Source organism: Aspergillus ruber, assembly GCF_000600275.1.
Source record: "Aspergillus ruber CBS 135680 unplaced genomic scaffold scaffold00003, whole genome shotgun sequence".
NCBI classification, from domain to species: domain Eukaryota; kingdom Fungi; phylum Ascomycota; class Eurotiomycetes; order Eurotiales; family Aspergillaceae; genus Aspergillus; species Aspergillus ruber.
The window spans coordinates 116,212-139,297 of NW_024467299.1; the positions used below are offsets into that span (position 1 = coordinate 116,212).

Below are 23,086 nucleotides of genomic sequence, written 5' to 3' on the forward strand. Positions count from 1 at the left end.
AAATTAAAATGAAATGGAAGATTATTCAATTATCAGACATCTCTGAGACCCAATCATTCCTCCCAAAAACGTATACGGATATTCACATGGAAAGATGCAACCCAACCATGTCCACCACAACGCCAAAGAACATAATAACATGAAGATGCGCCCGCTTTCCTATCCAGTCTAAAGAAGCCCGTCAAGTCGTCCACAGATAGAATAAAACAAAAAGGAAAGACGTCACGGAACCAACACCGCGCAAAGAATCCAAACAAAACCGCCAGGGTCTAGTCACTATTATCTTCTTTCGGTCGTCGGCCTCCGCGCTTTCGTTTCCCTTCGTTCTGATCGCTTCCATCATCATCCTGTTTCCGACTGGGTTGGTCCGGGACTTTGGCGATGATATCTGCCAGAAAGTCTAGAACCTCATCCTTAGCAACAGCGTGTTTCAAATGCGACGCGGTAACGCGTTTAGAATTGCGGTCTTTGGCTTCTTTGGCGGCTTTGGTGACGAGGGAGATCATGAAGAGTTCCAATGCTTTGGCTGTTGGTAGTTAGCATCAACATTTTATACCCGAGGAAAAAGAGAAAAGGTACGTACAAACTGCAATCGGGGTAACCTGCGCAACCTTCCCGACATCCTCATCCGCCTGCATAATGCGCTTAATGCGCGCCACCGGAAACTTAGTTTTGACCTCTATCCCCTCCCCGGGACGCGACTTGACCTCCTCCGTGACCTCTTCCTTGATCGGCTGCTCCAGCTCCACGGGCTCAGGCTTAAATTCAGGTTCAGGCTCAAAGTCCGCCATCTCCTCTGACGGCTCGGGCTCACTGTGTTCCTCGAAGTATTTTGATTCGGGCGCGGGGTCGACTTCGGATGCGCGTGCAATGCGAGATGATCTCCGGGCCATATCGAAATCCTGGATAGGGTAACCGGGGGAGAACGGAGGCACGTATTGTTGTGTAGCGGCCGGCCGCTGGTGGTATTGCGGGGTGAAGAACGCGGAGGCGTCGTAGGAAGAGCGGTGGTGGCCCAGCGGATTGAATTGATAGGTAGGACTGGTGGCGGCAGGGGGAGGGAAGTTGGACTGGAAGGAGGAGAAATCGGGGGATCGAGGTCTGTAGGAATTATCCTGGTCTGTCATTGCTGGGGAATCGGCGTTAACAATAGGGAAGAAGCGACGAGCTGTTTGACAGGAGTTGACAACGTGATGTACCTTGTATATTATGTGGAAGAAAAAAGTTTAGAGACAAGGAAAGAAATTAGAGCATCTCACAGTGAACAGAGACTACTCTGGTAATAAGTTGTTGTATAGTAGTATCGCAAGCAGTCGCGATGACGCTGACGGCGATGTTATGGATCGCGAATGGACGTGGCAATAGAACCGGAGAGGTGCGTGGAAACAAGACCGAAGGAAGCAAGAAGTCCGGGCGGCAGAGCGGGCAGCAGTGGCCCTTTTTAACCCTGCGCCAAACGCTAAAAATATTTTTTTTTCTCGTTTGTGTGGATGATCCAGTCATGACTATTTGCTCTTCTGATCCTGGTCCGGGGAATGCTCTGTTGACATCTTCACTGGTATATAAGGATTCTTCACTGTGTTCTTCACTGTTCTACATATTCTTCACCATCCTTGACTTGTTGGGATTTGCGACACTAGTGCTTTCTTTACTGTACTCCATCTACTCCGTACTCGGTTTATATTCATGTCCACCCCGGAATTTGTATACTTACCTGCATAGCGATATCACTCCATTGTTCTGATGAGTCCATTGTTTATCTCTATCCACCCTTTTCAGCTTATTCCTTCCTTTCCCTGATTCTCTTCACTTTGAACATAATTAAATACCATCAATATCACACGCGGATGATGATACCAAGAGCCCCGAAACAGTCACCAGAGATCGCGTCGAGCAGAAACCCTTTGGTATCGCCGTCCGGTCTTCTGATTATGTCTACGACGCGACTGTCGATGAGGGTCCATAACTTGATCTAATCTGACATGCGTCGTGTTTTGCCTGTTATATGCTGCACAGGGGTGTCCTGCCTCATAGCGCCCGGATGCTGTTGGTTCAGCCGTTGACCATATTACTTCCCATATTTATCCTCTTGTGGTAATTTATACTCCTGCTGTGCTGCGAGGCTGGCTTGACGGAGGCTGACTCTAGCCACCATAACCTGCTTAACAGCTGGTTCCTAGTAATAAAGGCAAGCCTCTTATGTAGACTAGCTAGGCGGTCAGTACTGCGACTCCAGTCATGTTTCGTATAGGGTAGTTCTTGGAGAGCTGGTATGGCGTAGCAAGTACCAGTGTACTCTAGATTGCCATGGCAGCTTCAATTTCAACAATGCTGCCAGTCACTTCTGCATATCTGTTGAACTAGCAGCATAGGAAAGCCTATGCTACTCTGTATCTCGAAGCTACATAGTAACCCACCGGCCCCACGTTCCTCCGCTCCGACTCCATCGCCGAATTTGGCAGAATCGGACGTCTTTTTTGACAGCAAACGGAATCAACAACGATAAACGTTTGCCTCGTCTTTCTACTCTCGCTGTTCTGCTCGCGCTCTCGGGACCGGACGCAACTTTGCTCGATTCATGGCATTTCAGTCATGTCTGCTGTCCTCCCCGTGATTGTCGGTTCTTCCTCGTGAGCTTTTTTTTTATTTTTAAGCGGCCGTTTGGAGACGACTTGAACCGGCTTCGATTTTCCCAATGGCGGCGGCAGAGCAGCCTTCGGGCTTGATGGATATCGCGAGGTATGTGAGAATCTCTCCAAGTTCGTTTTCACCAGTTCCGCAAGACAATAAGCTGACGGTCAAAAGTACTCTTACCCAGGATGAGATTCCATTCAAGCTGCGTTGCGCAATTTGCAACAAGCTAGCGGTAAATGCGTTCCGGCTGCCTTGCTGCGAGCAAGCGATTTGTGAAACGTGTAAGTTACCGTGCCTCGAGACTTGCTCGCGTGTCGACAATTGCTAACTACAATGATGCCTAGGCCAAGCATCCTTGCCCGATACCTGTCCAGTTTGCGCACATACTCCCCTTTCATCCGACCTCTGCAAACCGAATAAAGCTCTTCGGACCACCCTCAAAGCCTTCCTGCGTACCGAAGAAAAGAAGCGTGAAAAGGATCGTCAGTCCGCCACTCCTGCTGCGCCGGCCGAGACGACCCAGGTGGATGGAACTCCGGCCCCTTCGGAGCAACCTACTGCTACACCTGCGCCTGATACACCTGCCGCGGCTGTCCTTGAGGAACAAGCTCACGCTGAGGAACAGCAGGAGGTAGCGCCTGCTGCGGAGGTCCCGCCGGAAGAACACCCCGTTGCGGATCCTCAGCCTGTTGAGGCTGGGGAAGAACCCGGGTCTGATGCGAATGCCGAGGTTGCTGAGGAAACTCAAGCTCAGGTAATTGAGACACGCCCTTTTTATTCTTCCCAAATAGCTAATGGCCGTACAGAATGAGCAAGACGAGGCCACCGGCACGTTAGAAAAGGCCGATGCGGCCGACGAAACGGCTGCCGCGGATGGCGATGAAGCTGCTGACACGGAGGCACAACCCGTGGAAGAGAACAATGCGCAACTCAATGGAATGCAGCAAATGTTTCCCGGCATGGGATTTAATATGCCCACCGGAGGATTTCCCAACATGCCATTCAGTGGCAGTGGCGATTTCAACCCTATGCAGTTCATGTCCAATGGCATGTTCAACCAAAATCCTATGGGTATGTCACCACCTACACCCCAAATAGCGGTTCAAGAATCAGATACTGACTTTCTTACAGGAATGTCTGGGATGTCGATGGACCCGATGGCCGCGAACCAGGGTATGTTTGGAGGCTACGGGATGGGCATGAACAATGGCATGAATATGGGAATGAACTTCGACGTGGGTCAGGGGATGTATACTGGGGGATGGGACGGCTCTCAGAACAATATGTGGAATGGAGGCCAAGATAAATTCAATCCAAATGCTTTCGCAAATGGTATGGGCTCGCAGTATGGGCCCTCTGGATTTGGCGGATTTAATATGTCTCAACCCAACGGAAATTACTTCCCTAACCAAGACTTCTCGAATGGGTACTATGGCCCCGGCTACGGCAGAGGCGGTTTCCGCGGCCGTGGTCGCGGATTCTTTCCTGGTGGCCGCGGCCGCGGAAGCTTCATGAATGCTAATTATCCTAACGCCGCGTTTCAGAACCCTAACTCCCCTAGTTTTAATCAGGCGGTGCCTCGGGATGATGAAATCCCAGTGGATGCCAGTACCGATGCAGGTAAACCAGAGGGTGAACAAGGCCCTAGCGGCGAGCATGATCCCGAAGACCCAACATCAAAGGAGATTGCTGGTGAAGCAGGAGATAAACTACCTGGAGAGGAACTTCCGGCTGATCCATCAGGCAGCTTTGCAGGGGACGACTCACAACCACGAGGTATACCAACAATTGATAGTCTGGACCAGAACGATGCTGCTATGTCCGGCTTCGTTGGAATGCCAGGCCCCCATATGGGACCTGGGTTTGGCAGGGGTTTCATGCGACCCTTCCCTGGCGGTCGTGGAGGTAGTTTCCCTGGCGGTCCTTTTGTTCCCGGGCCTATCCCAGGACAGGGTGTTGAGGGTGCTCCGGCAGCACCTAGAGCTATGAGAGAAGGCCTACCTAATACCAGTGTGTTGCGCCACCGATTCCAAGGACGGGCATCGGTTCCTGCTAGCAGACCCTCTGAAGGCCCACAAAGGTGGGTCTTTTTTTTTTTTTTTTTCCCATTACTTCCCTTAAGAAGATTGACGATGCTAACATGTGAATAGTGGAACTCCAATAGAACCACGAGAAGACGACCGCCGCTCGAGGTCAAGATCTAGGGCTAGATCCGCATCCAGATCAAGAAGTAGATCTAGGGACCTGTCTCGCCATAGAGAAAGCCGTCGTCACCGATACCGCTCGCCAAGCGCCCATGATGGCGCCGACGAGTACGAACGAAGACGTGAACGAAAACAACGATCCCGTCAAGATAAATACGACGAGTCGTCATTAGCGGAAGACGGCCACCGCACCCGCTCACCCTCCCTGGAGTCATCACGGAGGTCTCATCGCCGTGACAAAGACCGCGATCGGCGAAGTGGACGTCGTTCTCATCGCTCGCATCGTCACCGCAGTCGAACCAGGAGTCCTAGTCGTGATGCTGATCGTGATGCTGATCGTCTTTCCTCCATTACAGAGAAGGCCGCTTCTGAAGCTGTCGAGGGTTCCAGTCGCAGTCATCGCTCTGGAAAGGATCGATCCAGCCGTCGAGAAGAAGAGCGTGAACGAGACCGTGACGCCCGACGCAGAGACCGCCGGGATCGCGAACGTGAACGTGACCGAGACCGCGATCGTCACCGCGAAAGAGACCGTGACCGTGACCGTGACCGTGACCGTGACCGTGACCGTGACCGTGACCGTGACCGTGATCGCGAGCGTCACAGGGACCGCGAGCGTGAACGAGACAGAAAACGCCCCCGCCGCGACCGAACCGCCTCCCCCGACAGCGACTACTCCACCCGCCAGCACTCTCGACGCCTAAAACGCACCCGCGAAGATGACCGCGCCTCCTCCAAACCCCCTACCTCAACAACACAACCCGAAAAAGACCCCATAACTCTCGAACGCGAAGCGCGCAACCGCGAACGCCTCTTGAAAGAACAGCAGCGCCGCGAAGCAGCCTTGCACTCCGAAAATAATACTAATGGTAATAGCACTGGTCACCGCCACAGCCACCGAGACAGAGACCGTGACCGTGATAAAGAGCGCGATCGTGACCGTGATAGCCATTACAGGTCTAGTCGTCGACGGGAGAGTCGGCAGGGTCGGTCTGCGGTGGTTGGGGGGAGGAGGTTGAGTTATAAGTATGAGGATGAAGAGAGTGATAGTGCGAGGGCGGCAAGGGTTGAGAAGGAGAGGGAGGGGGGGAGATGGGGTTGAGTAAATACATAAATTCTTTGTGCGGGCTTCTGATGTATCTATGAGATCTAAGAAAATATCAAGCATATAGAGGTTGGTTTTGTATACGAGTATCGTTCAAGGACATCTTTTTGGTTCTTAGGGCTGTCCTCATTTTCAATATCTACAAATTCGTCTGGAGATCATCCTAGCACGGGTCTGTTAATCTAACTAGTTTTGAAGTTTCATTCTGAAGGCGCATCGTCTCATAGTCCCCTATCCCCAGACGACCACTTGTACATACGTTTAGTACAAATTATTTAATGCTTCGAATTGAGATATCAAGTTAAAGGATTTTAAATGGTAACAACTTTCGCGACATTAGAAGCAAGCCCTTTCGCCGTTCAGAAACTGCGAGAGATTCCTCATAGGCCATTCGACCAAGAAAAATCACAAAAGGCATCGCAAGAAACATCGTTGTATATCTTCCGCTGGCTCGTTATCAATGGTGAGGTGTTTCCTCTGGAACCCATCTACAAGGATGACGGGCTAGAGAGCCTTGGTCACAAAGAAAGCGATGAGAAAAGTGAGGAAGAGAGCACGGGGACGAGAGTATTTCAGATGCACTATTACAAGAGCGAAACAAAGACATGAGATTATAGCTAGGTACAATTGAATGGACTTCTGTTTCGACACTTAGATACTGAGGCGCAATCTCTACGTGGGTCTAGCAAGCTAGCAAGACACGCCAGTTTTCCCTGAGGCCTCAAGCTCTGCGACCAGTATGCATACCTCCATGCCGGACAATATCGCTGCGCTTATTGTAACTAGTTGATGGAGCGTTGACGACCATCTCGAGCATCTTGTTGAGGTCATCGCTCGTAATTGTCTCGTTGTGACTAGCCCAGCTAAGTTGCACAGCGAGACGTTCGTTCTCTATTTTCAAACATAATTGTTAGCGAGGTACGGGAGTCTGTTAACATGCCTCGATTGAATTTACCAAAGAGATATTTCACCCAGGATCTGTTGACCTTTCCGGAATACTTGCTCCCAAGTATAAGGATATAAGCTGCGATTTCGCCATAACTGAAGTCCAAGCCAAGTTCGCACATATTATACGTAGGATTGGTGGCAATAGAGATGTTCACCCGAGTCTGACTGGATCGTGCAGCGGTCTGGATATCGACGATGGAATGAGGCCAGTACGACCGGGTTTCATCAAAGATAATCTGGTTGAAGTCGACGTTATCTCCGAAATAAGCATCTTGGCGACTCAAGCTGGCATCATCATGTTCCAAGATATTGTGTCGATTCAGGTCATTCAGACAAAATTTTGTAGCATTAGTATGAGGATTCGTGATCAATGCTTCCTCGAATAGAAATTTAGACAGTTTTTTTTTTTTTTTTTTTTTTTTTTTTTTTTGTCAATGTTCAGAGCTCGGCCCAGGGCCTGGATGGTACGCGCCTCCGAGATATCTTTACCGCCGTGGGGGAGGAAACTGTGATTGGCGAGGGTGTTCAGCATGGGACAGGGTGCCCGCACTGTTAAGAATTGCCAGTCAGTGTCATTGTACATCCAAACATTGCATTGCAACCGGATTTCACTAACCAGCTCCAGGCCCAGGACTCGACCAAGGAAGCGGATGAGGCGCTTGCCGAGCCAGAGTCTGGACGAGCGTGAACGCCGTAGTGATCAAGAGCAAAATAAACTTCATTGTGATTGTCTGTTTTCCCTTCTTTTTCGTTCCATCCCTTGCTAATATGGAGTCGCCTATATACATAAACCTACAGGACTGGAAGGAATCGAAAACAACAAATCAGTTTCATTCGATTGTCTCGATCCCTGGAGCCTGGACGAAGGCTATACCATGCATGTTGGATGTGGAAATATACGAAGGTCAGGATCGTGATTATAACCCTAAGTGGTCATCACAAATACGGCCGCTAAATCGGAGTTAGCCAGTTGCCTATTCGGGAAGTTGCAATGCGGATACGATGACATCATCTGTATTGTCTCCATAATCGTATTTGTGCCTCCCAAAAGGGTAATCGGTCCTCTTACAAATGGCCAGGCCATGCACCGTATAACTCATAATATCCAGGTAGAATCTTACGAATTTGTATAGAATGGTGACTGTTTCTCGCAGAACACCTACGACATGCGGTGTTGCCGCGGTGGTCTCGAAAGGGGAGGGTGTTGAGTTGGAGGGGAATGGGGCGGCGTTTTCCTATTCCGTAAGAATTAGGGATGCCTGGACCTTTGTGGATTGGCATTTTGGATGAACGAGTTAGTTATATAAACGAGAGAGGAAAGACAAGAATGTTCGGTGAGGTACTGGTAAGATTTGGCGTCTGGTATGGTCTCCTTGGCAAAAACAAAAAGCCCTATTAGTTATTAACTACGCCTGGATACCAGCTCTTCGGGTAGTAGTGCAAATTGACGGTCCTTTGGTTATAGTTGTTTAACAGTAACCGGCTAAAACAAGTCAGAAAACGGCCAACAGTCCAAGCGATTGCAGTTCGTCTTCGGGGGCTCCAAGCATTCAGCTGCACTATTTGAGGAACAGTTCGCCAAGAAGGATAGAGGGGATAGTATGGGTGGTTTTGTGGATTTTGTGGGTGGGGAGAGTGTTACTAATGTTTCGTAGTGAGGTGCCTGTTAGGTTTGATGAGGGATGGACAATTATCACGGTTGTTGCGTAACTTAGTGATAATTCCAAGCCTACCTCCGTGGTTTGGAAAGCTACTGTCAAGCTTAGGGCCACTGGTTGGGTTGCTGATATGTGAGTTAGGGCCTATTCGGCTCTGGAGGATTGATTCCCGACTGAGGATACTGCCAAAAATATCATCATTTATATGAAAAGGTAGCGGCATATGTGTATATATTTGATTGTGAGTATGATCAGTTGAGGACGGAGTAGGTGGCGGTTCAGTTGGATGCTGTTGCTATAAATGCTGTAGGTTGTTTGACGAGTTCGATTCCGTTCTCGCCAAGTAGATCAGCTGATTATCAAGTTCAAGGAGATTGAAATCTATTCGTAAACAAGAACAAACCATATATACTACAGTACTGAATTGCAACCATCTATCTAGCCCAATTGATATCAACCAATATACAGACATCCAGGCTACAAACAAAACGAGAGACATGACCAACGATTCTTTTGTGCAGGCTCAACAAACAAAGTATTAGAAAATAGGAGAAAAGCATATAAAAGTGGCAGAGCTACATAGCAACAAGCGCAAAATCCAGGCTAGCCCAGCTTGGCCTTGAGGGACTCAATTTCGGCAGTCAGGGTTTGGACCTGCTCTGCCTGCGATGCAATGGTCTTGGTCTGCACCGCGATCAGAGACTTGATCTCACTGATTTCGCGCGTCACAGTGTCGGCGGCGATGGCGGCGGTAGCGGTAAGGGTTGATTCTCCAGAGACGGGTGTCGATACCGTGGGAGTCTAAATGGGGTTAGTTTCTGTTTTTGCTTATCTTGAACTAATTGAAAGTCTTACCTGGACAGGGGATTGTCGCGACTTGGGCTCCTCCTTCTGGTGCCATGGGCTGGACTTGACGGACGGTGATTCAGCCTCTGTTGCAGAACGAGAAGGACGCTCAACTGGTTTAGGCACTTCATCAAAGCTCGAGTCCTCGTTGACTGGCTCGCGGTCCTCTTCCGAGTCGGTAAACTTGTTCACCATAGCAGCCATGGACGCACCCTGCTCCTTCATAGATGGCGCCAGCTTCGCAACAGGAGTGATCTCGGGAGCCGGTTCGGGAGCCGGCTCAGGAGCCTTCTTAACAGGCGATGGTGGCGTGGGCTTAGGCTGGGGTTCCGGCTCGGGCTTGGAGTCGGACGACCCAACCGTCGTGGTGGGCTTGTTCTGCACACCAGTAACCTCTTTCAAGCCTTCGCCTTCGTACAGGCTGGCCATGGAGATCTTGGGGGGAAGGGCCTCCTTGCCTGAGAGCCAGTCTGTGGCACTCATGGCAGGGGTAAGACCAGCAGTAGGTGGGTAGATGTCATCCTGGAAGTTCTCTGACCGACGGGGAACGATGAAAGAGATGGGTTCGATATAGTTGTCGTTGACGGTCTTGTAGGCCCGGGCGATTTCGTTCTCGTGGGCGTTGACACCACGCTTGGGCATAAAAGCAATACCACGCTGAGGGTCGCCAGATTTGTATTCTGAAAGGAATTCGAATTTGTCGTTTTCCAGCTCGAAGTACCGGATGTTTCCGTCACTATATGATTGGTTAACTCTGCATCCCGCAGCTCGATTTGGAGAATTTAGGACTCACCCTCTACCGGCCAGGTACAACATTTGCGTACCCTCATCCCAGAACGGCATGCACACACCGGAGATCGAGTCCAGCGTCTTGAATCCGGTAATGGGCTCGCGAGGAGCGCGAATATCCCACAGCGCCAGCTGGCGGTCACTCATCTTAGAGAAGCCGGTGGTCGCGATCCGGTCGCGCTCACCCAGCCAAACAACACGACTGTTCTTGGCACCCGAGTGGCCTTGTGCCTCATATGCAGGGCGTTCCTGGCGGGTATCCCATATCCGCAGCTTCTTGTCACGCGAGGTGGTCGTGAGGAGGGAACCGTTAGCGCTCCACGACTGCGACTGTGCCATGTCGCCCAGCTTTAAGGTCAACTTGGCAGCACCGGCTTCAATATCCCAAATTTTCACTGTGAAGTCGCCCGAGGCCGTCGCCAAAATGTTCTCCGCAGCGGGGTTAAAGGTCGTGTATCCGACTTTCCTATAACGAGATTAGCGGACTGGCAAAGAGACATTGGACGATAAGGAGAAACTCACTTGGGATGACCGCTCAATTTACCCACAGGAGTTACATCTTGGATTAGGTCAGGCTCGATATCAGGGCGGATACTGAAGTTCTCAGGCACTCGCCAGAGACAGATCTAGGACAACGGGTCAGCTTCTTCAGCGGAACGCATGTCTACTAGATACGTACCTTTCCGTCATCAGAACCGGACGCAAGTAACTCATCGTTGAAAGGGTTCCTAATCCAAGTTATTTCCTCATTCTGTTTCCCTTAGCGCATCCAGCAAAGCTCACCAGTCGGTGTCCAGCACCACAGCGGTGTGACCGCGGAATAGGGGGATTCTTTCGGGCAATTTGCCACGCTCATTGAGGGGAATGACAGCAAAAGCACCACCACCACCAGCTTCCCAGTTCACGGACAGATAGCGAGGGTTGACCTAGTGTCAGGCGTCAGATCACGTACGTTCGCGAGGTCAGGGGGGCTGGTTTAACGGAGGGCGGAGCGCACCTTGACCAAGTTGGTATCGAAGGCATTCGCAGAGACTCGAAGATTATCGTAACATTGTTCCTGCTCTTGTTAGAACGACAACTTCAATAGCAGAGAGCAATTGGCATACCTTCTTTGTCGACCGCCCAAAGACGTGACCTGGTTGATACTACCTGTCAGATTCCCGAATGCGGGCATGTTTTGAGGGGGCACGAGGGGAAGAGCGTACGGTATTTGGAGGATCGGACGAAACGACCAGACATGACTCTGTTATTGTATGAGAGAAAAGAGAAACAGAAGGAGAGCAAGAAATATGTGCGAAGAGAGAAGAGGAAGAGAGACCACGTTGAGAGCGCGAGGTTTAAGCTGTTATTCTAGCTCCGACGATTGCGCTGCGGGAGGTCGGTCTGGAAGCACCCGCACCCGGAATTACACCTCCGTTTCAGGACAGTTGCAGGTGAGACTGAAATTGTAGAGAGTTGTTCTTGGATATGTAGCCTATTATACAATTTAATTAGTCTGTTATACAATTGAAGGCGACTCTGCTCAGTTCTTCAACATAGAGCGTGTATATGTATCATCGTGTATTGAACGTTGTAATAAATACCACTAACCATATACGGAATAGTGCTGCCCCGCCAGACGCGCTGAGTCAGCGTCGTTTGTTTACGTTTGTTTTGGTCCCTCCAGAAACCACAAAACACAGCATATCAACATATCAACGACTCAACGCAGCAGAGGTGGTTACGGTGCAGCGGTTCGAGACGGCTTACTCTTGGGGCTTTTGAAATTGTTCTTTCTTTCTTCTCATCTCCCATCTATCCACTTCAACCCTCTCCTCACCCCGTCGACGAAATTACCGAACTGAACAGACGCCTCCATCATGAACGACGAGAATATGGTAATTCCCGCCAGATGCAAGGTCGCACATGGTCTCATTCGACTCACAATACGCAGGTGCATTCGAAGGCGCCCACGCGCGCTCGCGTTCCCGGAGGTTTGAAGGAGGCCAACCCGGCCTTCGCCAACTCCCGTTCAGGTCTTATGAAGCCCGGCACAATCGCCAAACAGCCCTCAAATCTACCACGTACGTCGAACCAACACGACAGAAATGCCATTAAACTGACAGAAGGACTCACGACAGAATTATCCCGATCAAGAAGCACAACGCAAGCCCCTGAGACCAGAAAAACCGGACCTGGGGGGACGACCACGTCCAAGGCTGGCAATACCACAACCCGCGCACACACCCGAGCAAAGTCCGTCGCAGCTTCAACCAGATCTTCGTCGCGAACTGCCACTACCACACGACAATCAGTTCGACCACAGTCGGCCCTCGATGGTCCTCGAAAACAAACTGGTCCCTCGATCCCCAGACCCGCTACCCATGATGAAGAGACCACTGGAAGTGTTTTGGGTAAACGAAAGGGTAGGCAACAATCCCATTGGTTTTCTCCCTATGCCACATCTTCCCTCCCAGGACGGTCATTGCCAGGCGTGCACAGGAACGACTCGTGGGGCTATGTCAGAAACCAGAAATCTCTGCCAGATATGAGAAACGCTACCGCTGAGTCTAGCCGCCGCGAGTCTTCCTTGGCCACAGTCATGGAGCAATTGACTTTAGACCAACCATCCTCTGGACCCCTATGCCACCAATCCGTACAGGATGGACCCAAGAAACTATCGCCATCAAAAATCCCCATGTCTACCCCAGTGAAACCCCTTCCAGACAGGCCCCTATCCCCTCCCAAGACTTCATCCAAAAGGCATCCATCACCCATTATTCCCTTTCTTTCAAAAGATTCAACGGTCAAAGCGTTTAACACCTTTACAGATGCCGGATGGGACCTAGAACGTCGAGAGAAACATATGGAGGAGTTAATGAATACCCTCATGACCCAGGTTGGAAAAGCCGGGCAGGATAGTTTTGGTCTGAAAGAAACTGTTGAGCTGTACAAAACACGAGGTGAGTGAAGTGTTCTGCGATCGACGAGAAAAGGACGGTCTAACAAATGACTTGTGCAGTGAACGAGTTGGAAACATCCAAGGATCAATTGTCGGACAAGAACCTTACCCTACGCGTGGAACTTGAGACGGCCAAAACCCGATTGGAAACGATAGAGAACGTATTAAAAGAAACCCAGGAAGAGCACGAAAACGAATTGGAACGCATGAACAAACGGCAGCGTGTCGAGGTGGATAACGTAAGAGAAGAAAGCAAGAAGCAGGTGGAAGCGTTAAACGCTCAGCAAGAGGAGGAAATTCGCGAACTCAAGCGTCGGTTCGAGCGTGACTTGGAGGACGAGAGAGCTGCGCGACAACGAGAGCTTAATCAAGTCAACTCCCAGACAGTCCTTGACACACAACGGGTGCAAATTGAAGTCGACAAGAAGGATCGAGAAATTCGGACACTGCAGGACGACTTGCAAACAATGCGCGACAACCTCGAGCGGGAGCGGAAGAATACCCAAGATCTTCGCCAGAATCTCGACACTGCAAGCGGCAACAGCATTACTCTTGAGTCGTCAATCCGCGCGTTGAAGGCTAGAATTGAATTCCTCGAGTCTGGGCGAGAGGAACAATCCTCAGCGTTCGAGCGACTGAACCAGCGAATGATGGATGCCCTGGAAGAGACCAACGAAGCGAAGGACAAGCTGCGGAAGGAAGAGACACTCCGTCGAAAGCTACACAACCAGGTCCAAGAACTCAAGGGCAACATTCGGGTATTCTGTCGAGTCCGGCCGTCCCTGGAGACCGAACCCGAGACCGACATCGCCCAGATTGGTTATCCAGACCAGTCAGAGGAGTCGAAGGAGATCAATGTCCTGGGCCCAGAGGAAAAGAGTAGCTTGGGAGCTGTCTCTAGAAAGAACAGCAACTTCGCTTTTGATCGCGTGTTCAGCCCATCGACAGCGAACGGGGAGGTTTTCGATGAGATCAGCCAGTTGGTGCAAAGTGCTCTGGACGGATACAACGTGTGTATCTTCTGTTATGGTCAAACTGGCAGTGGAAAGACGTACACGATGTCCTCCCTTGATGGAATGATCCCTCGGGCAGTCCACCAAATTTACGAGACGGCCCAAGGCCTTGAGGAGAAGGGCTGGACGTACACGATGGAAGGCAACTTCGTCGAAGTCTACAACGAAAACCTGAACGACCTGCTTGGCAGCGCCGATGACTTGGACAAAAAGAAGCACGAGATCCGCCACGACATGCAACGGGGCAAGACCATCATCACCGATGTCAACACTGTCCGGCTGGAGTCTCCCGAGATGGTCGAGACGATCCTCAAGCGGGCCGCAGCCAACCGTTCGGTTGCTGCCACCAAGGCCAACGAGCGGTCTTCGCGGTCTCACTCCGTTTTTATTCTCAAGCTTATTGGAGACAACCACATCACCGGCGAGCGCAGCGAGGGGACACTTAACCTGGTAGACTTGGCAGGCAGTGAGCGCCTGAGCCACAGTGGAGCTACCGGTGAAAGACTGAGGGAGACACAGAACATCAACCGCAGTTTGAGCTGTCTGGGAGATGTGATTGCCGCCCTGGGACAAGGAAAAGAAGGTGGACACATCCCCTACCGGAACAGCAAGGTATGTCACTCTATTTCCCCGCATCTTGATTACTTAGCACTAAAAACGAATTCAGCTTACATACCTCTTGCAATTTTCCCTCGGGGGCAACTCCAAGACCCTCATGTTTGTGATGGTCAGCCCGTTGCAGGCGCACTTGGCCGAGACCCTAACCAGTCTTAAGTTCGCCACGAAGGTGCACAACACACATATAGGAACCGCCAAACGCCAGGCTCGTGTCCGCGATTCTTAAGATTACTGATGATACTTGATACCTTTTGCTTTTCTGTCTGACATATAGTCTGGCGTTCATGCGTTTTTGGGCTCTCTTGGTGTTCGAGGTATTTTGTTTGTTTTCTAATACCACCTCGTTTGTATCTTCTTTTTGAGATTTGTTTTAGCGCAGCGCTGTTTCAATTTATGGATATGACTTATTTGATCTATGTGACCTTCTTTCCGCATTGTTTTAAATAGACATCTCGGTACAGTATAACAAGTAAGCTCGCCTTCTCAGCGCGTCCAAAACAGGAGCTTAGCAGCAATTAAAATGTACTATATTGGACTGAGCAACAAAATCAGCTTTGTCTGAACCTTGAATGGCAGCAAACGTCTTATCCACAAATAAAATCCCCTGAGCCTTTGTCGCCGGAGACGGTCTTATTCTGTGGGTTGATGTCTGGTCTGATTCGGGGGGATTTCGTCCACCTGCCCCGTGGTTGCTGAGAATCTTTTTGTTGATGAGTCGCAGGGCGCAATCTTTGAGCATGTATCCGTTTACTCCCATGGGTGGTCGAGGAATCTTCATGTGGCCTGCTCAGGTCCGAAGATGGATGTTGCTTTGGATACCCTTGCAAAAATATTACCCTCTGCATATCCCTCTAGGAACACAAGACACTGAAGAGTTGTCAGAGCCCTTTCCTGCGACTCATCTGACTGGCCATCTAAGCTGATCTCTGAAAGGCTCTGCCTCGGTGTTATGTGTCACTTCATGGTGTCATCGTCAAATCTAGTGATATATTCAAGTTCTCGTCTTCAACATATTGCGGGACTTTGGGGCTTCCCGGTCCAGGGGGACAGCGCCGCTTAGGAGCTCTCGACGCACAGGCATGTCATGAGCACTAGGAGGGTGAGGAACCCCAGAAGAGGGGAAGTACAGTTTGTCCGCTGGAAAAAAAAAGAAAAAAGAAAAAAGGCATAAGTGACAGGTGTGCGTAAACTTGCTCCAGGTATGTTATTCAACTCGTTGGCATAGACTTTCTGGCATTAGAAACTGGAACATGTCACTTCCACAACTCACCGCCATGGAACGGGTGGTTGAGCCAAATGGTCAATTTTCTCTGGTTGCCATATGCTATATTGGTGCTTTATAGGATGGAAGTCTACTACTGGAAGGGAAGAGGCGAGGATAATGTTTTCGATCATGGGATTCGCTTCAGCGTCCAAAAATATTCACCATTAGTATATATCTTGAAAGCTCGGTCCCGATCTATAATTCACCAAAATACCGATTCATCTCTCCTTCCAGTCGCTGTGACTGGTCCCGAATGCTGTCCTTATTCAGGACACCTTGCTCACAAACCAAAGCGTCCACGAGCGCCAACGGAACCCATTCAAAGTAAATATTCTTCACTTCCACGCGGGCATTGCTACCATTAGCCTTGCTCGCATTGAGACCGTCTTCCAATACAGGAAGGCCCTTGATGCCCTCACTATTCCACCCATTCACAACCTCCATTGGATCATCCTCTTTCTGAAATGAATGCGACTCCTCCCCCTTTAGCCCTATCTTCTCCAAATCGCTTAGCACAATTACCTTGACCGAGGGCTGAACGTGCTTTGCACTGAGGATAGCGGGTAAAGAGCCAGTTTTGTTACTGATGCCTTTAGTAGCAGAAATGCGGTCTGCGCCTATTAGGAGAAAATCGACATCTGCTGCGGCAAGAGCAGCGGAGGCATCGGTGTAGATCGTGATTTTGAGGTTTTTGTTCTGCGAGGATGCTGGGAACCGAGATTTGAATTGGGAATATAGGAAGGATGCGATGGTGACTCCCTCGTAAAGAGGCCGAGATTCGAGGATGCGAAGCTCAAGGGCTTTTACATTTTCCAAAGTTCCAAAGGCGTCGAGGATGCTGTCTCTGATTGTAGAACTCGCGGAGACAGTCATAATAGTGATCCTGTCCTTCTCCTGCTGATTGTCCGATGAGGTGCAACTCGACTGTAGATACGAGACAAAGGCGTCTTTGATCTTCTTCGCTCGACACTTGCGCTCACTCAGGTGGTGGTCGATTGCCCCAAGTATACTATCCCATTTCGCTTCCTCGCTCGTCTGCTGCCGCCGTATTTCGTCCATGTCACCCAGTATCGATATGAGTGCGTTCGTGATCGAAGTACCCATACTCTCGCGACCATTATTTCCCAAATGCCAAGCAGCCATGCGCACCATCATCCACCACTCATCATCAATTCCATCATGCGTCTGCACAATTTCCCGAAACACCGTCAACGCGATCGCTGTCAACTCCTGCGACCCGCTCTGATGGTCTGTCTGCAACCTCTCTAATCCCGCCGCCAGCACCTCTGCTGCACGCTCATTCATCTCGCCCTCGAACCAAATTCGGCGCAGACTCTCATGCAGCCGCGGCACACCTCCGAACTCTTCATTGTCGACTATGCTGTCCAGGTCGAACCATTGCCAACCTTCGTGCTCCCAATCAGTTTTGATTGCTTTCTCACCTAATCCCCCTTCGCTGGTTCCCTTTAGATGGAAAGCAAAGGGATGGATGGTCCATTCGCGGTTAACCGAGGGGTCTGTGAAAGAGAACGGTTTGCCAGTGCGCCAGTGCGACAACGAGGTGGAGTTGAGGGAAGTTTCCTCGGAAAGTTCACGCCATGCTGCTTTGAGAGGAGATTCGTTGGGGTCTATGCTTCCAGAGATTGGCGCCAAGTGGTGACTTCAAATATTAGAGTACGGTACTAGATGCGGGGTGATGGATACTCACCGGTATGTCCTCACTTTGTCACTGCGCCTGAACAGTGCGACTTGAGGTTTTCTCTGTCCCCCATCCGGGAATTTGAAGATGAAGGAAGATACAACGGCACGTCTTGTGGGAGGCTGGGATGGGTTTGGTGTTGCCATTTCCGACAATAACACGATGGTTGATATGTAGATGTGGTGGGATGACCCGTGGATACGATGACCCCGCCAGTCTTATTGAGGTGCTATACCGCTTTTCCCCTGGTATCACTAGAAAGAAACACTACTATAATAGGGGAAGAGGAACAAAGTTCATCATGGTCACATCATGGTCGTATTCTGGAGTGTTGGGTAAGATAAAAACACCATGGCTACATGACGTCAGCACCATTATATATATTCATGCATTCGCCCTAGTACTAATTGCACCCACATACAAAAACACAAGGACTTCAAGTATGCCTCGATATACAGGATCTTGCTTTTGTTGCAAAATCAAATATAATCTGGATCTCTCCTCTCCAGACGATGCTAGAACGTCTCTTTGCCATTGCCGTAATTGCAAGGTCAGTACAACCAAATTCTCAACCAATAGAGCATAAGACTAAGAATTAGAATAGAAAGCATTCGGAACAAACTACGGTTTGACTTCCAAGATCCCCAAAGATGCTATTACTGTCACAGATGGCCGACCCAAAGAGCATGCTGCTGATAATGGCTCGGGCATGGTGATCCATCGGGAGTTCTGTGATAACTGTGGGAGTTTTATTCTGGAGTATGGGGTAGGTATACTCACTTGTATTGCTTACAAGTTTTGAGTAACTCAATTGGCTATAGGATGCTGTTAAAGAACAATTCCGGTATATCTGTGTAGGATCTCTCGATGATCCCGAAGTATTGCCGCCCAAGGGAGAATTCTTTTGCTCGTCGAGGGCCAGCTGGATGCCAGAGGTTCCAGGTAAGTTCACTCCTTAGTATAATTGAGGGCTATATTTCCAGATATTGACTTGTTAGATGTATTTCACAAACAGCAGATCAAGGAGTAATTACTTCTCGCCTATGATGTACTGTACTTTTTGTGTACTATACTCGATTAGCATTGTTAAATCCCTATTCGTTTGCTCTGATTATACAGTTGGAGGTCCATGAAACCTTCGTAAGAGTAATACTAAAGGACCCTGTCAGCTTCATCGTGTACTATCAACATCTATCGATCATTACCCCTAGCGCATAGCTATATATCTCAAGTCACTCCTTGCGAGCTTACAATCGAGGAGCACATCGCTTTCAATCAGTTCAAACAATATGTGGTTAATAATCCGGCCCCATTGGGATACCTCACTGTTGGTATACCGCCCTGTCTATTTTTGGCGTGCAGTGTGTTGTTACTGAGTTGTCAGTCTTGTCCTTCCCAAGACCCTCTATAATGTACACTACCATCTATTATTGTAGTCAAAATATGCACAAAACTTCATAGCAGTAGTAAAAGTAGTATTCAATGGAATAGTACCCTGCACTCATAGCGTGATCGTCCCGTGATCATTGTTGCATATCCAGCTTCACCGTTATTCGTCATGTATACTCCGGAACTAGCGCCTACAGCGTATATCAGCCAACTACAAGAGACCGTCAGCTAAAGCTCTCTTGACACAGTGTTACAGCTCTTGAAATGATCGAAAGCTTCCGTGATCGGAATGTCTAGTTCATAGACACAGGCCGCGACGCAATCAATAATCGCTCAGTACATACTACGCATTCCATCCCAATGACGACTCAAACAATACCAATGAGGTATGCCATACTAATAGATTATTTCAAATCAGAACGAAGCTGAGAGTAAGGGCGAAAGCTTTATTCGACAAACGCGTTGTTCTGTCTTCCCCAGGATCGTCGTGGATGGATGCAAACCGCTTATCTCACCGCAATGCGTATATGTGATCTCCGATGCAGTGTGTAGGATCTGATGCATGATCATTGCCTTGTAGCCGCCACAACTACTATATAGTATGCAAACGCTTAACGAGGCTTTTATGCATTATGCATGTCGGCTTGTCGTACTTGTAGTCGGTCAGAACTAAATACCAAAAACTCAATGGGCAACTGAATCGGGAATTTGGGATTGGTGTGAGCATCTATCCCTATTATGATATGTTCACAGCCAGATTCGTTGATACACAAATAAGCAATGATCTTAACGTGCGAAAAGGCCCGAATTCGAATTCGAGTTGAGATCAGATGCATGATGATGTAGCATCTTGACATGCGTGGTTAGTGTAGACCGACTTTCTTTTCTTAGCCTCGTGCATATGCATCCATCAAAAAGACAAGACGATTCGCTGTCTGCCCCAGAGTTCTTCCTTGACAATAGCTTTCCCCATACATAGTACATCCGAGACATCTAAAAAAAATTTATGCGTCAAACTGTAGGGCTTCATGTAGACAGCAGTTGACAAGGGATACCTTAGGCGATTCTCGGATTACACGGCACTCATGAATTTTTGTCATCACGACAGAAATGCAGTTCTTGGGATACATAGATGCATGAGGTAAAGCCATCCCTTGTAAGTGACCGGTCCATCGGACAAGCGACATTGGACATGTCCGGGTTGGGACATTCAAGCACTTTAGTAGCACCATACTAGTGCCGCAAAGGGCTATTAGCTCACTGTCAGATATCCATTGTAGGGCCATGATCCGCTTCGATGCAATAAATCTCGGAGATATGTGCCCTACCCAATAATTTGGCCACACACTGAGCATTGTAGAGCTTTGGACCCCACGATTCCTCCACACATCAGCATATGTAAGGGGAATACAGAGGCAACGACAGCACACAATGACCAACAAGATGATATTGCATCTATCTAACATGGATTTTGGAACGAATTTCACTGAGTCGAAATGTTATAAATACCTAGTCCTGTTCGCTCGAATCGATGGACAGACCAGAACAATCCATCTCCATCAAACCAAGAAAACAATCCCAATCTTCTTCTCTTCTCTTCGTCTTCCAACCCTCCAAACCTCATTCTCGACCTCTCGTCAAAATGCGTTTCTCTACCGTTATCCCCAGCGCTCTTGTCGGCCTTGCAAGCCTTTCGGCTGCCGCCCCTACCAAGAACATCCCCAGCGAAGGTGCTGTTGCAGACATTGCAGAGGCGGCCGATGCAGCGAACGTTGACAACATCACCAAGCGTGCTGAAGACGCCGCCAGCGATGAGCAGAAGAACCAGAACGACGAATACTTCGTTAACCCCGCTTCCCCTGCTGGCCAGCCCCAGCCCGGCTTCGGCCAGTCCGGTTACGGCACTAACGCTGGTGCTGCTGCTCCTGGCTTCCGCCAGTCTGGATACGCCCCTCGTCCCGGCTACGCCCCGCGCCCTGCCCCGTACGGCGGATTTGCTAAGCGCGATGAGAACGGCGGCGAGTACTTCGTGAACCCCCAGCACGGCCAGGGTGGTTATGGTGTTGCTCAGGGCTATGGTCGCCCTGGATTTGCTCCCGGCACTGCCCCTTACCCCGAGTACGCTCCGGGTACCGCTCCCTACCCTGAGGTTACCAAGCGCGACGAGAACAGCGGAGAGTACTTTGTCAACCCCAACCAGGGTCAGCCCGGTTACGGCCGCCCCCAGGGCTACGGCCGTTCTGGGTACGCCCCGGGTACCGCTCCCTATCCCGAATACGCTCCAGGCACCGCTCCCTACCCTGAGGTCACTAAGCGCGACGAGAACAGCGGAGAATACTTCGTCAACCCCAACCAGGGTCAGTTCGGCTACGGCCACCCCCAGGGCTACGGCCGTCCTAAATACGCCCCGGGTACTGCTCCTTACCCTGAATACGCTCCTGGCACCGCCCCATATCCCGAGGTCACCAAGCGCGATAACAACGCCGGTGACTACTTTGTCCCTGGCCCTGCCGCTCCCGCCACTGGCTACAACGGTCCCGGCTACGGCCGCCAGGGCTTTGCTCCTGGCTCTGCCCCCTACCCTGAGTACCCAGGTGCTGGCCGCTACCCTGGCTTCGCCAAGCGCTCCAACGACGCCCTTACCAGCGAGGACCACGACGGAAACTGGATCGTCCGCCCGTACCTTGAGCCCGAGCATGACCCTCTCTACGTGACCGTCAACCACGTCGGCAAGCGTGAAGAGAGTGCCAACGACTACTTCGTCCCCGGCCCCGCCGCCCCCGCCACCCGCTACAACGGCCAGGGCTACGGTCGTCCCGGCTTCGCCCCTGGCACCGCTCCCTACCCCGAGTACCCCGGAATTGCCAAACGTGACGAGAACGCCGGTGAATACTTCGCTCCTGGCCCTGCCGGCCCTACCGCTGGTTACAATGGCCAGGTCTACAACGGCCAAGGCTATGGCCGCCCCAACTACGCCCCCGGCACTGCTCCCTACCCCGAGTACGCTCCCGGTACCGCCCCTTACCCCGAGGTCACCAAGCGTGACGAGAGCGCCAATGAGGCCAACGACTTCTTCGTCCCTGGTCCTGCTGCTCCCGCCACTGGTTACAACGGCCCCAACCCCGGCTATGGCAACGCTGGTCTCCCTGGTGCTGCTGGTTCCCGCTGGTACGCTTAAACTGAACTATCGGGCGATGGTTGATAGTTGATTCGATACGACACGCTTCCCTTTCTTCTCCTTTCTTTTCCTTCCTTGATGCGTGACCGGGAATCTTGTTAGATATGGAATGGTCTCTTCCGAGTTATATATTTCGGATATCCATATTAGGATGTAATGGACATAATTCGTTAATGACGTGGAGGACGAGTTGACGTCTTTGCTTCTTAGCTTTAGCGGGTTTGTTATTTGGTTTTTGGTTTTTATCTGTCTAGTCACTCCCTTGTGTATATGGTTGTTATTTGCAATGAATTCTCTCCTTGAAATTTCTGCTTCGAAATTGTAAACTTGGTTTTTGATCCATACCCAAGAAAAGTAGCCGGGATTAAAGCCATCATCTGCTAAATATATAGTTATTGTTGCGACGGAGTTGTAACTTCCAATACTAACTGATGTTGGACTTTATATACAGCACCTGCCCATAAAAGAAATCAAGAGAAATATTAATGAATAGAGAGAAGTCTATTTTATTTTACATATTTTTTTGAGAATAAAAAAAAATTCGCTAATTATGGATTTAATGCGCTATGCATTTACATATAGAATGTGAGGACCTGTGAAATCGACGCCAAAATGACCGCTACTGAGGCCATAAACGGCCGCATTTCCACCCGTAACTCTCAGCGGTGAGCCGCCGCTGATGAAAGTAACATTGGATTGATAGTAGGCCCGAGTACCGAAAGCGGCCTGGTATCCAAAAACGGACGTATCCTTGTACTTAAATAAGGACACCATAGCATGCATTTTAGATAGTTAAGCACTCA

At 50.0% G+C, this 23,086-nt stretch overlaps 7 protein-coding genes across 7 annotated transcripts; 3 read left to right on the plus strand and 4 right to left on the minus strand.

Annotated features, from left to right (window-relative positions):
- Window positions 1-15: 15 nt before the first annotated feature.
- Window positions 16-1,263, minus strand: nctA (negative cofactor 2 transcription regulator complex subunit BUR6). Its single transcript, XM_040785326.1, has 2 exons — window positions 584-1,263; window positions 16-526 (listed from the first exon to the last, which is right to left on the minus strand). Exons 1-2 carry the CDS (start codon window positions 1,125-1,127, stop codon window positions 270-272), a joined length of 801 nt encoding a protein of 266 aa, XP_040642021.1. The 5' UTR covers window positions 1,128-1,263; the 3' UTR covers window positions 16-269.
- Window positions 1,264-2,494: 1,231 nt separating this feature from the next.
- On the plus strand, window positions 2,495-6,038 carry EURHEDRAFT_471184 (uncharacterized protein). The gene is made up of 6 exons (XM_040785327.1): window positions 2,495-2,739; window positions 2,806-2,915; window positions 2,979-3,388; window positions 3,441-3,705; window positions 3,766-4,714; window positions 4,785-6,038. The coding sequence occupies exons 1-6, from the start codon at window positions 2,696-2,698 to the stop codon at window positions 5,935-5,937; spliced, it is 2,931 nt and encodes a 976-aa protein (XP_040642022.1). The 5' UTR covers window positions 2,495-2,695; the 3' UTR covers window positions 5,938-6,038.
- Window positions 6,039-6,531: 493 nt separating this feature from the next.
- EURHEDRAFT_383500 (Cloroperoxidase) lies at window positions 6,532-7,610 on the minus strand (the record flags this gene model as incomplete). Its single annotated transcript, XM_040779577.1, has 4 exons — window positions 6,532-6,831; window positions 6,896-7,261; window positions 7,357-7,437; window positions 7,505-7,610. 4 exons carry the CDS (start codon window positions 7,608-7,610, stop codon window positions 6,662-6,664), a joined length of 723 nt encoding a protein of 240 aa, XP_040642023.1. The 3' UTR covers window positions 6,532-6,661.
- Window positions 7,611-8,946: 1,336 nt separating this feature from the next.
- On the minus strand, window positions 8,947-11,690 carry EURHEDRAFT_408667 (coronin). Its single transcript, XM_040780882.1, has 9 exons — window positions 11,387-11,690; window positions 11,288-11,316; window positions 11,179-11,238; window positions 10,965-11,107; window positions 10,861-10,909; window positions 10,704-10,807; window positions 10,186-10,647; window positions 9,402-10,128; window positions 8,947-9,347 (listed from the first exon to the last, which is right to left on the minus strand). Exons 1-9 carry the CDS (start codon window positions 11,418-11,420, stop codon window positions 9,150-9,152), a joined length of 1,806 nt encoding a protein of 601 aa, XP_040642024.1. The 5' UTR covers window positions 11,421-11,690; the 3' UTR covers window positions 8,947-9,149.
- A 4,245-nt stretch (window positions 11,691-15,935) lies between these two features.
- On the minus strand, window positions 15,936-18,043 carry EURHEDRAFT_408670 (translation initiation factor eIF-2B subunit family protein). The gene is made up of 2 exons (XM_040780883.1): window positions 17,726-18,043; window positions 15,936-17,677 (listed from the first exon to the last, which is right to left on the minus strand). The coding sequence occupies exons 1-2, from the start codon at window positions 17,860-17,862 to the stop codon at window positions 16,213-16,215; spliced, it is 1,602 nt and encodes a 533-aa protein (XP_040642025.1). The 5' UTR covers window positions 17,863-18,043; the 3' UTR covers window positions 15,936-16,212.
- On the plus strand, window positions 17,938-18,768 carry EURHEDRAFT_408672 (GFA family protein). The gene is made up of 4 exons (XM_040780884.1): window positions 17,938-18,266; window positions 18,321-18,482; window positions 18,538-18,658; window positions 18,715-18,768. The coding sequence occupies exons 1-4, from the start codon at window positions 18,018-18,020 to the stop codon at window positions 18,744-18,746; spliced, it is 564 nt and encodes a 187-aa protein (XP_040642026.1). The 5' UTR covers window positions 17,938-18,017; the 3' UTR covers window positions 18,747-18,768.
- Window positions 18,769-20,747: 1,979 nt separating this feature from the next.
- EURHEDRAFT_544757 (uncharacterized protein) lies at window positions 20,748-22,354 on the plus strand (the record flags this gene model as incomplete). The annotated part of the gene is made up of 1 exon (XM_040787436.1): window positions 20,748-22,354. One exon carries the CDS (start codon window positions 20,748-20,750, stop codon window positions 22,281-22,283), a length of 1,536 nt encoding a protein of 511 aa, XP_040642027.1. The 3' UTR covers window positions 22,284-22,354.
- Window positions 22,355-23,086: the final 732 nt, after the last annotated feature.

Excerpts from the sequence above, each read along its gene's own strand:
- nctA (XM_040785326.1), bottom strand. The coding sequence starts at position 1,127 with ATGACAGACCAGGATAATTCCTACAGACCTCGATCCCCCGATTTCTCC. Across the intron at positions 527-583 it reads GGTTACCCCGATTGCAGTTT|CCAAAGCATTGGAACTCTTC; the intron begins GTACGTACCTTT and ends AACTACCAACAG.
- EURHEDRAFT_408672 (XM_040780884.1), top strand. The coding sequence starts at position 18,018 with ATGGTCACATCATGGTCGTATTCTGGAGTGTTGGGTAAGATAAAAACA. Across the intron at positions 18,483-18,537 it reads GTTTTATTCTGGAGTATGGG|GATGCTGTTAAAGAACAATT; the intron begins GTAGGTATACTC and ends AATTGGCTATAG. Across the intron at positions 18,659-18,714 it reads CTGGATGCCAGAGGTTCCAG|ATGTATTTCACAAACAGCAG; the intron begins GTAAGTTCACTC and ends TTGACTTGTTAG.
- EURHEDRAFT_471184 (XM_040785327.1), top strand. The coding sequence starts at position 2,696 with ATGGCGGCGGCAGAGCAGCCTTCGGGCTTGATGGATATCGCGAG. Across the intron at positions 2,916-2,978 it reads GCAAGCGATTTGTGAAACGT|GCCAAGCATCCTTGCCCGAT; the intron begins GTAAGTTACCGT and ends AATGATGCCTAG. Across the intron at positions 3,389-3,440 it reads CTGAGGAAACTCAAGCTCAG|AATGAGCAAGACGAGGCCAC; the intron begins GTAATTGAGACA and ends ATGGCCGTACAG.
- EURHEDRAFT_408667 (XM_040780882.1), bottom strand. The coding sequence starts at position 11,420 with ATGTCTGGTCGTTTCGTCCGATCCTCCAAATACC. Across the intron at positions 11,239-11,287 it reads TTGGGCGGTCGACAAAGAAG|GAACAATGTTACGATAATCT; the intron begins GTATGCCAATTG and ends TAACAAGAGCAG. Across the intron at positions 10,808-10,860 it reads CCGGTTCTGATGACGGAAAG|ATCTGTCTCTGGCGAGTGCC; the intron begins GTACGTATCTAG and ends CCGTTGTCCTAG.
- EURHEDRAFT_408670 (XM_040780883.1), bottom strand. The coding sequence starts at position 17,862 with ATGGCAACACCAAACCCATCCCAGCCTCCCACAAGACGTGCCGTTGTA. Across the intron at positions 17,678-17,725 it reads GACAAAGTGAGGACATACCG|TCACCACTTGGCGCCAATCT; the intron begins GTGAGTATCCAT and ends TAATATTTGAAG.